General features: G+C 35.6%; 1 protein-coding gene across 1 annotated transcript in view; it reads left to right on the top strand.

Annotated features, from left to right (window-relative positions):
* The window catches only part of LOC115234623 (dynein beta chain, ciliary-like), a 32356-nt gene that overhangs the window by 4383 nt on the left and 13210 nt on the right, over positions 1-14763 (top strand). Inside the window, exons 11-43 of the mRNA XM_029805828.1 lie at positions 62-336; positions 403-956; positions 1022-1238; positions 1367-1546; positions 1818-2046; positions 2515-2610; positions 2865-3211; positions 3361-3517; positions 3733-3965; positions 4045-4334; positions 4488-4636; positions 4885-5130; positions 5198-5422; positions 5632-5833; positions 5910-6076; positions 6393-6805; positions 7450-7720; positions 8201-8463; positions 8526-8836; positions 9125-9240; positions 9340-9551; positions 9674-9877; positions 10272-10343; positions 10553-10768; positions 10882-11119; positions 11324-11516; positions 11885-12062; positions 12353-12481; positions 12576-12795; positions 12868-13029; positions 13196-13345; positions 13851-14012; positions 14301-14537. Of these exons, the coding sequence (XP_029661688.1) occupies positions 62-336; positions 403-956; positions 1022-1238; positions 1367-1546; positions 1818-2046; positions 2515-2610; positions 2865-3211; positions 3361-3517; positions 3733-3965; positions 4045-4334; positions 4488-4636; positions 4885-5130; positions 5198-5422; positions 5632-5833; positions 5910-6076; positions 6393-6805; positions 7450-7720; positions 8201-8463; positions 8526-8836; positions 9125-9240; positions 9340-9551; positions 9674-9877; positions 10272-10343; positions 10553-10768; positions 10882-11119; positions 11324-11516; positions 11885-12062; positions 12353-12481; positions 12576-12795; positions 12868-13029; positions 13196-13345; positions 13851-14012; positions 14301-14537 (7314 nt within the window). The remainder of the gene's footprint in view (positions 1-61; positions 337-402; positions 957-1021; positions 1239-1366; positions 1547-1817; positions 2047-2514; positions 2611-2864; positions 3212-3360; positions 3518-3732; positions 3966-4044; positions 4335-4487; positions 4637-4884; positions 5131-5197; positions 5423-5631; positions 5834-5909; positions 6077-6392; positions 6806-7449; positions 7721-8200; positions 8464-8525; positions 8837-9124; positions 9241-9339; positions 9552-9673; positions 9878-10271; positions 10344-10552; positions 10769-10881; positions 11120-11323; positions 11517-11884; positions 12063-12352; positions 12482-12575; positions 12796-12867; positions 13030-13195; positions 13346-13850; positions 14013-14300; positions 14538-14763) is intronic.

Genomic DNA, 14763 nt, shown 5'->3' on the forward strand with positions numbered 1-14763 from the left:
ATATTCGTACGACTCTCGCGATGGAAATTGCGTTAATAAAAGCACATCGTGTTCCCACAAGTCGCTCATGGACGCGATGGAGCACGAAATATTCATGGACTGGGCCAAAAAGATGGTCGATATAAGCGATGTTCACTTGTCGAAGAGCTTATTAACAATACGCGAGAACAAATTACTCAATCTGAACTTCCATCCAGAGCTGACCGCTCTCCTGCGCGAAATTCGTTATATGATTATTATGCAGAGGCCAGACCTGTCCGAGGAAGCGATTCGGCTCTACTACAGAACGCAATATTTCTTCGAGAGCACATACAATCTGAGTTTGTTTATACAATGGTGAGTAAATACTTGGCTCGGAGATTCAAGATGACTCAAAGATCTCGATTTATTTAAATACGGCAGGTACAATTGGATAAGGAATAACGGTTTGCCTGTGGAAATGGAGTTGGTGAGACACGAGATCGAAAGAATAGATGAATTAATTCGCATTGGTCAAGAAATGTATGATTGGAATTCTCCAGGTGAAAATTCTAGTTTATATATCAATTATATAACATTATATTATAAAAACATAACATTATATTATAAAAATATAGAAGTGCCGGAGTATATCGATAATTTGATGAATCCGGTGCGGAAATTACATTCGCGGATCTTTCGCGCGCAAGAAAACGTCGGCGCATTGCTGCGGATGATTTACTCGTGGGCACTGTCGCCGATATTAGAGCGTAAAGATTTTAAAAGCGAGAATTTGCTCGCCTTGGGCGAACGAGATGAGAATTTTCAAAAGCGATACGGTCAAATCGAGCGCGCCGTCAGGGAACTAAATCGAGTCTTGGATGAAAATTATAAACTCTTCTTCGACTTGTTACCCGATCTTTGGTACGAGAGAGACGAGTTCGAGTTGGACGAAAGTAATTCATATTTACCTATTGTCTCTAAAGCTAGATTGTTTTGCGGAACGAAACAAGCTTTCGAAAAATTTGTAGAATATTTTTTCTTCAAATTTGTTTTTTAAAAGATTCACATTATATTCCATATCACGAGTGCCATGATTCTTTTATACTAACTATTTATGCTATCTTATTCAGAACTTTTAAAATTCCAAGATTTGGCCAAAATAAAATTATGATATATTCGAATACAGATGCACAGATAGATATCGGGAAGCGAGATATAGAACTCGAAGAAAGAGCAGAGGACGTAGAAGAGATACGAACTCCGCTAAGCAAATTGAGGTGTATATCAACCTTTTCTCAATATTGAAACACACAAATTTTGTTTTCATTATATCCATATATAAGTAGAAATAATATATAAAAATTATTTGCACTTGTTACGAAACATTTTTCATATATCGTCATAGAATTGAAGAGAAGGAAAGAACGACCGTGGGTGGTGATTTGGAAAATCAAAAAGCAGAACTAATAACCGAAATATTCCAAACTGAGGAAGAAATTGTTCAGCGTATGATCAAATGGAAACCATATCTCGCTTATATTGACGATCTGATATCGAAAGTTCTGATCCAAGCCGCTTCTACCAGGTATTGAGCTGTTATTCTTTGTACAAAGTTAATGCGTCATCTTAAAGTTAATCGATCATTTATAATATTATAATATCAATTCGCATCCGTTGTGTAACTAAATTATTTCACTTTAGCAATAGTAAAATCATACCCATTATTTCGATGGCATTTAATCAAGGTCCTCCTATATTAATTTTCGGACTTCCGAAATATTTCAGATTAACGGTTATTAAAAAATAAAATTTAAAGATTAACGTTTCAAGTTTTCATGCGATGTGCATATTTGCAGTATATGTTACCTGCTCGATGAAACTGATCCGGAGAGCAACGTGTCGCCTCTCTTCAAGATTCAGTTATTACTCGAGGTTCCCCACATTGTCTTTCTTCCTGCGGTAGATCCGGATGATCCCGAAGGCTTTTACACGTTTTATGAGGGCCTGTTGCTTGATGTTATGAGGATGGGAACTTTGATACCGCGCGTAGATCCCGACATCGCAACGGAACGAGAGCACTATGGAGTACGTCGTTGTATACAGGGTGCTCGGTAACAGGCGCAATATTCAGTGCATATCATCATATTATCTGAAATATGAAATAATTTTTTTTATTTAGATGAAGAAAATAGTTATTAAATAATGATGAAAAAAATAATAACTTATATAAGAAAGAAAGTGTTTTGATGAATTTTTGATTTCAGGCATAATAATTGCAGATAAACTTTATTTTAACAAAATCTCGTCTCTTTTCGGGGGCATATCTAGATATTTGAAACTTTTAAATTGAATGTGATAGATGATTAAAATAATTGATTAAATAGAACGTGATTAAAATATAGATAATTAAAACAATAGAAAGTTATATAATACATTTTTATTTTCAAAAAACTGAAAAGAAATCACATTCTACTGTACGATAATTTCTCAACTTATTGCGTATATGATCATAATACGACTCTTCCGTTACTAATCGCGATATAATATTTTAAGATCGATTTAGCGGAAGAAGAAAATATCGTTTTCATGCTCGAGGAGACGTGTCATCGGATCAAACTGGGTTTGGTGCAAGCACAGGAATATATTGTCGTAAGATCTCCAAGTATAACTCTGTTTTTATCTTATTTTCGATCTCGAATTTGGATCGTAGATATATTTTACTTGTCATTTTTGTTCGCGATAGTATATTATCTCAATAGTATCTAAATTTTTATTATTTCCAATTAATATAAAAAACAAGTTCGCTGATAAGCAAACTTTCGAATAGCATTTATTTGAAAAAGCATTAAACATGAAATTAAAATGTTTTACTCGTGAAAATCCCACTGTTCTTCAAATTACAGATCTTTGAGCCATTTTCCTGGTTATGGTTGGACGATAAGCAGCAATACTTGAATTTGTTTTTACGTTTCGGCCGTGCTCTCACGGACGAAGAAAAGGAAATGGTAGCGCAGGGGCTAGAAAATTTATCGGAGCATTTAAAAGAGAAAAAGCCAGGATTAGACGATTTTAAAAGAGAGATCGACTACTTTATGGCTCTTTACAAAAAATGTGACGAATTCGAAAATGAGAAGATTTTCTTGCGTTGGTTACGGCTAGATGTGAGATCCTTCAAGCAAGCTCTACTCAACACGATCTGCAAATGGACTAATTTATTTAAGACGTATCTCATCGATCATGTCAACAGCGAGTATGTGTGTTGCCTATATATCATTCTTCCCATATATTTGGAAAAGAAAACTGCTTTTTAAATTCCTCTCTCTTCCTTTTTTATTGTAAAATTATAATTGATATTGCATAAGATATCCAATTGATGTTTGGATAATGTATATATCGCAGGCTCAGAAACCTTAGTGAATTCTTGACCAAAGCTCTAAAGAAATTCACACAGCCGATCGCACCGGATGATTACGAAGACTTACTAAACACTATATATTATTTAAAGCAAGTTCGAGATCGGCAATATCAAATTGACGACATGTGGGAGCCTATAAAGGTAGAGTAAAAAATGAAACATTATGAAATTTCGTTTGATTTCCAATATCATAAGACAAATAAAGACCTAGATTGTATCTTATTCATAATTCATAATTATTCAAATTTACGTAAAACGAAAAATCCAACAATGAATTAAAGAAATTAAAAATTACATTTTTTTATCCTTCGAAGGATACTTTTTTCTAATAATCGCTCGCGTTCATTTGATCGCAGGCGACTATAGATCTTCTCAAGCAGTATCAAGTGAAATTCGGTGAAGAAACGTATACCTGGCTGACGGAATTGCCGGAGCAATGGGCGACGGTTAAGAAATGGGCGGCGCAGGTGAAGCAGCTCGTACAACCTTTGATGGCGCGACAAATTGAGCTGCTGAAGAAGCGTCTCAATTATTACGATTTTAGGCAACAGCAATATCTGGCGAGATTCCGCGAGAACGTCGTATTTAAGTAAGACAGCCTATTTTCTTTCTTATTTCTGTAAATAGATTTAGATACGCGTATTACATATTTCTAATTCACTGTCTAGTTTCGATTGTACAAACGTGTACGAGAAACTAGATAAGATAAACGAAGAAATCGTGAAGTTCGAAGAGGAATTAAAGGCATTACACGATCAGGCGAATATATTCGAGCAGCAGGTAACGGAATTTAAACAAATCAAGCTCGCCAGAAGAGAATTGAAACTTCTGAAGAATCTTTGGGATTATGTCAATATCGTTACGTCGAGTTTAGACGAGTGGAAGACAACATTCTGGAAAAAAATAGATGTCGAAGGAATGGATCAAGAATGTAAAAAATTGATTCGGGAATTGAGACGTAAGTTTTATATTGATTATTGATGCTTTTCCAGTATCGCATCAAGTATTCTTAAAATGCGAAAAATTCTGATTTTAATCGTATCTTGTCAGTCACATTATATGAATCATATATAATTGTGCAAAAAATGAGATGTGTTTCATATTAATTTAGAATTAGATAAAGAGATGCGAGCTTGGGACTTGTACGCACGGATAGAAGCACAAGTGAGGAACATGATATCATCGCTAAGGGCAGTTTCGGAATTGCAAAATCCCGCTATCAGGGACAGACATTGGCAAGAACTCATGGCTGAAACACGAGTGATTAAATAATGTCATTTAATAAGAGCATTTTTGAAAATGATTGGAAATGAGAAAAGAATCGTATAAGAGATAAAAAAAATTAATACATATCGTATAGGAAGATATATATTTCTTGTATATGGTCTACTTATCTAGAGCAGACAATCCCATATGATAAATCTAGTTCTATATATAACAATATAAAATAATTTCTCTATATTTCCAATCACATTTTATTAATCGACTGAAATATAATTGATACGCAGGTAAAATTCACTATGGACGATAAAACCACTTTGGAAGATCTGCTGAAATTAGAGCTTCATAAATACGAAGAGGAGGTTAAAAACACGGTAGACAAAGCGGTTAAAGAAATGAGCATGGAAAAAGTTCTCAAAGAGCTACACAATACATGGGACACTCTCGAATTCAGTAAAGAGACGCACGAACGTACGAAACTCAGCGTCCTAAAAATAAGTGAAGGAACGATCGAGATGTTGGAAGAGAATCAGGTATATATCCTATCAGATTTCTTCCTCGTCAGCCTTGATCGAGAAACGAAAAAGATCGCTGTCGCAGGTACAACTGCAAAATATGTTGGACTCCAAATATGTCGCCTATTTCCTCGACGAAGTGATGGACTGGCAAAAGAAGCTCGGCAATGCAGACGCCACGATCAACGCCTGGTTTGAAGTTCAACGAAGATGGATGCATCTGGAGAGTATTTTTATCGGCTCGGAAGATATAAGAAGCCAATTACCGGAGGAGTCGAAACGCTTTGAAAAGATAGACAAGGATTTTAAGGTAATTTTAAACTCCGACGAATCTTCTTTTAAAAATTTTAAAAAAGAGTAAAGCTCTCTCTCTGTCTCTCTCTCTCTCTCTCTATATATATATATATATATATATATAATATATAATATATATATATAAGATTGTTTGTTTATCTTGATGATTTATACGATTTTTCGGTTAAATAATACTGATTCGATATCCTCGAATTTCTTATCAAGGATCTATTGAAGGAAATGTTAACCAACTTGAATATAGTGAAGTCGATGAATAGACCGAAACTTCTGGACCGCTTGGAGGAATTGGAAAGACAATTGAACATTTGCGAGAAAGCACTGTCCGATTATCTGGAGACAAAAAGACTGGCCTATCCACGATTCTATTTTATCTCATCTGCAGATCTATTGGACATACTGAGCAACGGTAAAGTCCCCTCTCTTCGTCATAATAATATAAAATTTATTTCATCATTACTTATGCACGCGCTTTATCGCAACAGGAAATAATCCCGAAATGGTTTGCAAGCATTTGCCTAAATTGTACGACTCGTTGGCGAAGCTGCAGTGGGTACTCGAAGGAGGAAAGCCGACGAAACATGCCAACGGAATGATAGCGAAGGACGGCGAAGAAATGGCCATGTATGGTACATGCGATTGCACAGGAAAGGTATAAAATTAACCAATCTCATAAGACATGCAGTGTGAAATGACACATAAATACAGCGTTTGTATGATTAATGGCTGAGCATTATTAATTTAAGATTTTTATTTTTCAGTAGTTTCTTTAAACACACCAGTGTTCACGGATTTTATTTTCTATCGATTATGAGATTAATCGTGTGTATTAAATTTTCTTTTTTTTTTTTTAATAACAATAACGTTGAGAAAAAAGTATTTTCGATAAGTACATCTCTTCTCGTATTTAGATTTCATAGAGCGTAGCTCCGGCTGCTCTCGAATCAAGATAATCATCTGATTCGCAGGTTGAGATCTGGTTGAATCGCGTTACGGAGGCAATGAGGCGAACCGTGAGATATCGTTTCAGCCAGGCTGTCGTTTCGTACGATGAGAAGCACCGCGAGTCTTGGATTTTAGATCAAGAGGCGCAGCCAGCTCTATGCGGCACGCAAATCTGGTGGACTTCCGAGGTGAATATGGCATTCGTGCGGCTCGAAGAGGGATTCGAGAATGCGCTCAAGGATTATCAGAAGAAGCAAATCAGCCAATTAAACGCATTGATCGCAATTCTACGCGGCGACCTGAACGAGAATGATCGGCAAAAGATCATGACTATCTGTACCATCGACGTGCACGCGCGTGACGTCGTCGGGAAATTAATATCTCTCAAAGCGGAAAGCTCCTCCAATTTTCAATGGCAGTCGCAGTTAAGACACAGGTGATTCTAATGCAGAGTTTTTCAATCAAGATTTTACAGACAAAATTTTGCGATTGTTCAATTACTTCAGAAAAATGATACATAGCATTTAATATCGATAAATCAAATTGTTTTCAATTCAAAATTCACCAAAAGTTAGTATTATTATCGTTCTGCATTTAAATCTGTATAAACAAAAAAGCCAGTATTTTATAAAAATATGCTAAGTCTTCTATAAAAAGGATAAATATACAGAGAGATTCTGCATAATAAATATAAAATATAAATATCAGTTTATTGCCTAAAGAGATGTATCTACTTTCCGATTATCTAAGTAAAGAATGCTTTTGTCGGAAATCATTTTTTATCAGAATCAGATTTAAAGATATTATATTTGTAATCTTGTCTCGTATCTTTTTTTAATTACAAAATTAATAAAATTTAAATTTTAGAAATATCGATAAATAAATCAATTTTAGAAATATCGATATTCTATCGATTTTAAAAATAATAATTATTAGAATACATTCGTATTGAGAATTTCTATCTCCGGCCATCTATTTATTGAATTTTCGTTCCCGTGCTGTTTACACACTAATCTTTTCACGCAGGTGTGCAGGAAGAAAAAAAAATAAATTGAAAAAGATTGTTTCTCGCCTCCGTAGGTGGGACGACAAATCGGAAGATTGCTTCGCCAACATTTGCGACGCGTGTTTCATATACGCTTACGAGTACCTGGGTAACGTGCCACGGCTAGTAATTACGCCGTTGACGGACAGATGCTACATTACGTTGACGCAATCGTTGCATCTGATAATGGGCGGTGCACCGGCTGGGCCCGCAGGGACGGGGAAAACCGAGACGACCAAGGACCTCGGTAGAGCCCTCGGACAAATGGTTTATGTCTTCAACTGTTCCGAACAAATGGACTATAAAGTATAGTCTCCCCCTCTCTCTCTCTCTCTCTCTCTCTCTCTCCCTCCCTCGAAAAATTCGTTTCTCGCGTCCTACGCGAAGGTTCTCGCGCGAGAAATGTCCAATTTGAAAAGATTCCGGTCTTGCCGGGTGTTCTTATGAAATAAACGTTCGTTTCTTTACTATCGGTTATTACATATTACACAAAGTGCTTTTAAACTTTCAAGTTACGTTATACTTAACGGAGCGTAAAATTGAGTTTCGTTATCTCTCGTGACTTTTAACTCCTCCTGCATACATTTCTATGTTTGTGACATTAGCACACATGCGCGCGTTTTTGAATATATTGACTTATACGTACAAAGGAAGGAAGCGCGTCAAGAGATTACAAAATATTTTTTCTCAACGTAAATATTTAGTATCTATTACCATAGTTTCTCGTTAAATTAAATAAAATATAAAATTCACAAATTCATTTCATCTTCCTTTGAACATTCGTAGTCTTGCGGCAATATATACAAAGGATTAGCGCAGACTGGGGCATGGGGTTGCTTCGACGAATTCAATAGAATTTCCGTCGAGGTCTTGTCGGTCGTCGCTGTGCAAGTGAAATGCGTTCTGGATGGGGTCAAAAACCGAAAGAATACATTCTTGTTCTTTGGGGAGGAGCTCAACATCGTGGACACAGTTGGCATATTTATAACGATGAATCCCGGTTACGCCGGTAGAACGGAATTACCCGAAAACTTGAAGACGCTATTCCGGTAAACGAGCCGAAAATTAATAATCGCATTAACAAATAATCATCGACGGAATTGATCGACAGGCCCTGTGCTATGGTGGTGCCCGATTTTGAGCTAATTTGCGAGATCATGTTAGTGGCCGAGGGTTTTCAAGAGGCGAGATTACTAGCGAGAAAGTTCATTACTCTGTATATGCTATGTCGTGAACTCTTATCCAAGCAAGATCATTACGACTGGGGTCTGAGAGCCATCAAGTCCGTTTTGGTCGTCGCTGGAAAATTGAAGCGTGACGATAGGCAAAGGCCGGAGGAGCAAGTGTTAATGAGAGCTTTAAGAGATTTTAATATGCCAAAAATCGTGACTGACGATGTGCCAGTATTCATGGGATTAATAGGTATGAGAAAAAGATAATATCATTTGAATAGAATATGTCGAAACAATTATACGGAGAGAAAAAGCTTACTGACGCAGCATATTTTACGTTGCTATAGTGAATTTCATCGGTTATTATTAAAAATTATTCGTACCTACGATATCTTTTTTAAAAAAAAAATCAATATTAAATGAATAAAATAATCTGTAGATAGAAAATAATTTGACAGATTTTAAGACAGATTATATAGATTTTCCGAGACACGTTGATATATCAGTGATCACTGCAATTTTCCTTTTATTTGTTTAGGAGATTTATTTCCCGCTTTGGATGTACCGCGAAAGAGAGAGCTAGATTTCGAAATGATGGTCAAATCTGCGGCTCTCGATTTAAAGCTACAACCGGAAGATGGATTTATTTTAAAGGTACATATATTATACGTAATATTTATCTTTTGAATAATTGATAAATATATATGAAGAGAGAGAGAAAGAGATTCTCCTTCACTCTTCGGTTCGCCTCAGGTTGTACAATTGGAGGAGTTGCTTCACGTTCGACACTCTGTCTTTATCGTCGGCCTCGCTGGAACCGGTAAGACCGAAGTCTGGAAGACGCTCAACAGAACGTATACGAAACAAACGCGCAAACCGCATTACAACGATCTGAATCCAAAGGCGGTGACCAACGACGAGTTATTTGGTGTCATTAATCCAGCGACGAGGGAATGGAAAGACGGGTTGGAATACAGCGCACCCGTCAATTTTCAGCCGCGCGATCAAAAGCACTATGCGCTCGTATTAGGCCATGCTCGATAATAGGCTCTCCCGCGACTTTCTATTCTTATTGCCACTTTTACAGGTTGTTCTCCATGATAATGAGGGAGCAAGCCAATATGCCCAGCAACGGTCCAAAGTGGATCGTGTTCGATGGTGACATCGACCCGATGTGGATCGAATCATTGAATACTGTGATGGACGATAATAAGGTCTTGACGTTGGCGAGTAACGAGAGAATTGCATTGACCAAACAAATGCGCCTTCTCTTCGAAATCTCAACTTTAAGGTGATGTCTTAGTCAATTCTTAAACAATCTACCAGCTTATTTAATTTTTAATTTGTTATTATAGGTATCTAAAAAATATTTGTAAATTTATAACAAATATTTTTCGATTGCTTCGAATAACACCCTAGGCAGATTAATCAAACATTTTATTTCATAATTAATATTTCTACAAAATAATAAAAAAATGGAATGTATATTATATATTTAATTATCGAAAAGAATCAATCAAAGCCATTCAATTAAATTTAAAGGAAAGATCAAAGCAAATAAAAATAAAAATTAATTTTACTTTGTTTTAATTAATTAAACATTAAAATTTAACGCGAATAGAAGACGAAAACTTTTATTTGTGATAATTATAGAATTATTTTCAATATTCATGTTTTTATTTCAGGACAGCTACGCCAGCGACGGTGTCCAGAGCGGGGATTTTATACATCAACCCACAAGATTTAGGCTGGAGTCCGTAAGCAATAAATACATTCACGTATTATACCGTGATAAGGAAAATTCTGAGATTAAAGATTTCGAAGAGTAAAATTTCAATCATAGTTAAACTTTGACAAAAGTTTGATTTATGCCATCGGCTTCTAATTCGATTAATCTATCTATATTTTTTAATAAGCATTACGATTAATTTTTGGAATGATTTCAAGTCGAGAAACTTATTCGCAGATTCATCACAAGTTGGATAGAGACAAGAGATCATTCCGAACGTGCTAATCTATCGATTCTCTTCGAAAAGTATATTCCACCTTTACTGGAAGTGACAAAGTCAAGATTTAAGAAAATCACCCCCTTACCAGAGATATGTCATTTGCAAATGCTTTGTCACTTACTTGATTGTTTCCTGACCAAAGAAAATGTACCGCCAGACTGTCCGAAGGAATGGTAACGATATTAATGAACAAAATTCTGATATTTTTCGCGATCTTTCGCGACGTAAAAACAAATCGAAAAAAGAATGTTTCATGGAACTCGTATGTTTACGATTCATATTTCAGGTACGAATTGTATTTTGCATTCGCTTGTATTTGGGCGTTCGGTTCCGCAATGTTTCAAGATCAGCTGATAGATTGGCGAAAAGAATTTAGCAGGTGGTGGCAAAATGAATTCAGAACCATCAAGTTTCCAATAGGCGAAACCATATTTAGTTATTTCATAGAACCAGAGACGAAAAAGTTGATACCCTGGAGCGAGAGAGTCGTCCAGTTCGAGTTGGAGTCTGATATTCCGCTTCAGGTTCCATTCATTAAATTATTTTAAAGGATGTAAAATACAATTACATAAACGAAATTGTCATAAATAATTATTTTTTGATTATAGAGACTATTACTAAATTAAATATTCTAATTGCGACGATACGTTTTCTATGAGCAAAACTAAAAAAACAAGTTTGAATATATATATTAAACATTTTTTAAATGTATTTAACGTTTAATGCAGTCCGCTTTAGTGCCAACTGGAGAAACGGTGCGTTTGCGTTTCTTCATGGACTTGCTGATAAAAAAACGCGTTCCGGTAATGTTAGTGGGTGGAGCGGGCTCCGGAAAAAGTGTCATCATGGCCGACAAATTGGCAAATTTGGCAGATAATTACAACATCGCAAACGTTCCCTTTAATTTCTACACTACATCAGGTGAAGAGAGACAATCCAAACATTTTCTAAAGAACCGTGAATTTTATAGAGCCTTCATAAACTTTCCATGTCTCGAAATTTCTCGAAATGCTCAAAGTAACTTATACTATTTTCATAAAATTAAAGATTTTTTCTTAAAATGTTTCTTTCTATTGCACTTATAAAAAATTAGGAATATTAAAAAATCCACTTTGAAAATATTGGTGCTTATTTTTTTAAGATTGCGTTGTGTAAGCGCCACAATTCTTCAATGTATAAATATATTTTGCTTATTTGTGAATTTAAGCCAATTTTATCATATTACAATTATCATAGCTCTCACTTTAATCAATGATAAATCATATTGATTTTCGTTTTCGTTCGAGAAGAGATGTTGCAAAGAATACTCGAGAAACATTTGGAGAGGAAAGCGGGGCATAATTACGGGCCACCGGGCACGAAACTATTGGTATATTTCATAGACGACATGAACATGCCGGAAGTGGACACTTATGGGACCGTACAACCGCATACTCTCATCAGGCAACATATGGATTACAATCATTGGTAATAACTTTAATATGTTGACTGTGATTGCTTTCTAAAGTGCGTGGAAAATTGATTTTCTTTAAAGAATTAATTTAGTAACTACGCGAAATAATTCGCTAAACATATTTCTATTATCTTTTAAATAAAAATCTCATTTTATAATTTTTATTTGAAATATATATATATATTTATATCTTTTTCTTTTTAATTAATATATTTTCTAAATTACTAATTTTATCACGCTTTGTGCCGAGTAAAAGTAAATAAAATAATAAGAGAAATAAAATCCCCCTATGAATTTACTGCAGGTACGACAGAACGAAACTAACTTTAAAGGAGATTCACAATACGCAATATGTATCTTGTATGAATCCTACCGCGGGTAGTTTCACCATAGATCCGCGCTTGCAGAGACACTTCGCTGTGTTTGCCGTCAGGTAAAATTATTACCTATATCACGATTACTTACGCAATATTACAGAAGCGAATATCCATCATTGTACCATGCCGTATTTGGCGCTTGTTTGCCAGTTTTCCGCAAACCGAGGCGCTCAAATTGATATACAGCCAGATCCTCGAGCAGCACGTGACCGATCCGCGGGAGAAGTTCCATCCGGCGGTGCAGACGTTCACAGGTCCTCTGATAGACACCGCGTTGTATCTCCACGATAAGATCGTCTCGACCTTCCTACCGACGGTCGCCAAGTTTCACTATCTTTTCAATTTGCGCGATTTAACCAACATATTTCAGGTAAGAAACGCGAGGAAGACTCCGTGATTTTTTTTTTTTTTTTTTTTTTTTTTTTTTTTTAATGTCACGCAGGGAATGCTGTTCGCCCGTGGTGACGTCTTGCCTCTTCCGAGTCACATAATCAGGCTTTACGTTCATGAAGCGACGCGAGTGTATCGCGATAAACTGGTAAACTCCGACGATCAGAAAGTGTTTGATCGGCTGCTGCTCGAGGCTCTTCGAAAAAATATACGCGTATGTTTAACGGCTTAATAAAGAGATCACGAGTGAAATCTCCTCTCTTAGATCTCAACTAATTTCTATTCTGAAATGTATACTATATCTGATCTGATTGCAAGCGTGAAACATGCTTATTGGTTTATTCATACTGAATGTTTTCATTCAATTAATTGACGGTCAGGATCTGAACGAAAACGAAATCAGTTTGGAGCAGCCGTTAATATACTGTCATTTCGCGGAAGGAATCGGAGAAGCCAAGTATGCACCTGTCAAGAATTGGACCCAGCTTGTAAAATTACTTGACGAAGCTTTGCTCAATTATAATGAGCTGGTACTATCTCGATTGAATATTATAATTTCATATAATCCGCGCCAAATTTTTTACACAATGTATTTGTATTTTATTTTCTTTTAAATTTAAATAATTACGTTGCCGTACAATAACTCGTCATAACAAAAAATATCGTTCTTTATATAGAATATTACACACGCTAAGATTAACATTTACTGAATGTTCGATAATAGAGAAAGAGAGAGAAAAAGACATATATATATAGCTTTCTTTTTCTATTAAATTTATACAAATGACATTTTTTTCCTTTTCTGTAGTTTCAACATTAAATACATATTTTCAAATATTTTAAAATATTTAAATACATATTTATAAATATGTTTCAAGGTTCTACCAAAATAAAGTGCACCTGAAATTAGTTAAGAAAAAAAGATTTTATCTAAATTTCTAAACATTTTTTCTTTTAATCGTTCGTAGTTATTATTGTGCCAATTATTAATGAATCACTTTGTGTATGACGTGACTTTTTATTTTTTCGATATAGGTGTCTGCAATGAATCTAGTATTATTCGAGGACGCCCTGTGTCACGTGTGTCGTATTAATAGAATATTAGAGGCGCCAAGGGGCAATGCACTTCTTGTGGGCGTAGGTGGTAGTGGCAAACAATCCTTGTCACGACTAGCTTCTTTCGTTTCCTCGTTGGAGGTAAGCGGGGCCATTTTATCGATTAGGCATCATAGCCACTCTGTGCCCAAGTCCTAGCTTCTCGAGCCTCGAGGAAAATATTCGATAGAGTAGATCACGACAATCAACAAGTCGGTTTTGATTGATTTATTAAATATAGAGATAAAAATAAAGGAATATAGATATAAAAAGAGAGAAGCGGATAAAAAAAGGCTCGATTATTTTTGTCCAAATTGTTGGAAAAATTTCTAACGAGTATCTTAAAATTTTCTGAAGTTTGTTAGATTTAAACTTTTAAGTGTAAAATAGGTATTTCAAGTACAACTGCGTAAAGGTTACTCGTTAAACGAGTTGAAAGCTGACTTGGCCGTGTTGTACCTGAAGGCCGGCGTGAAGGGTATCGGTATTACTTTCTTAATGAGCGATTCACAAGTCGCTGAGGAAAAATTCTTGGTCGTTGTGAATGATATGTTGGCGTCGGGGGAGATCGCGGAATTGTTGACTGACGACGAAGCGGATAACGTCATTAACGCCGTGCGCAACGAGGTAAAGTACATTGTGTAGCGCTATTTTATAGTATTGTCAGTATTCTTTATATTGAGATAATCAGGTACAGATACATTCAAAATTCATCCCCATGGAACAAAATTTCGCTGTTTTATTCTAGCTTATATTTATTATTCGCAAGTATAGGAAACAAAAATACTTAATTTTTTATATATTTCAAAATAAATCGGAAAAAACCAATAGGGAATTAATACCACTAGTCAAC

The sequence above is a fragment of the Formica exsecta genome, unplaced genomic scaffold (genome assembly GCF_003651465.1).
Source record: "Formica exsecta isolate Colony F162 unplaced genomic scaffold, ASM365146v1 scaffold108, whole genome shotgun sequence".
Lineage (NCBI taxonomy): Eukaryota > Metazoa > Arthropoda > Insecta > Hymenoptera > Formicidae > Formica > Formica exsecta.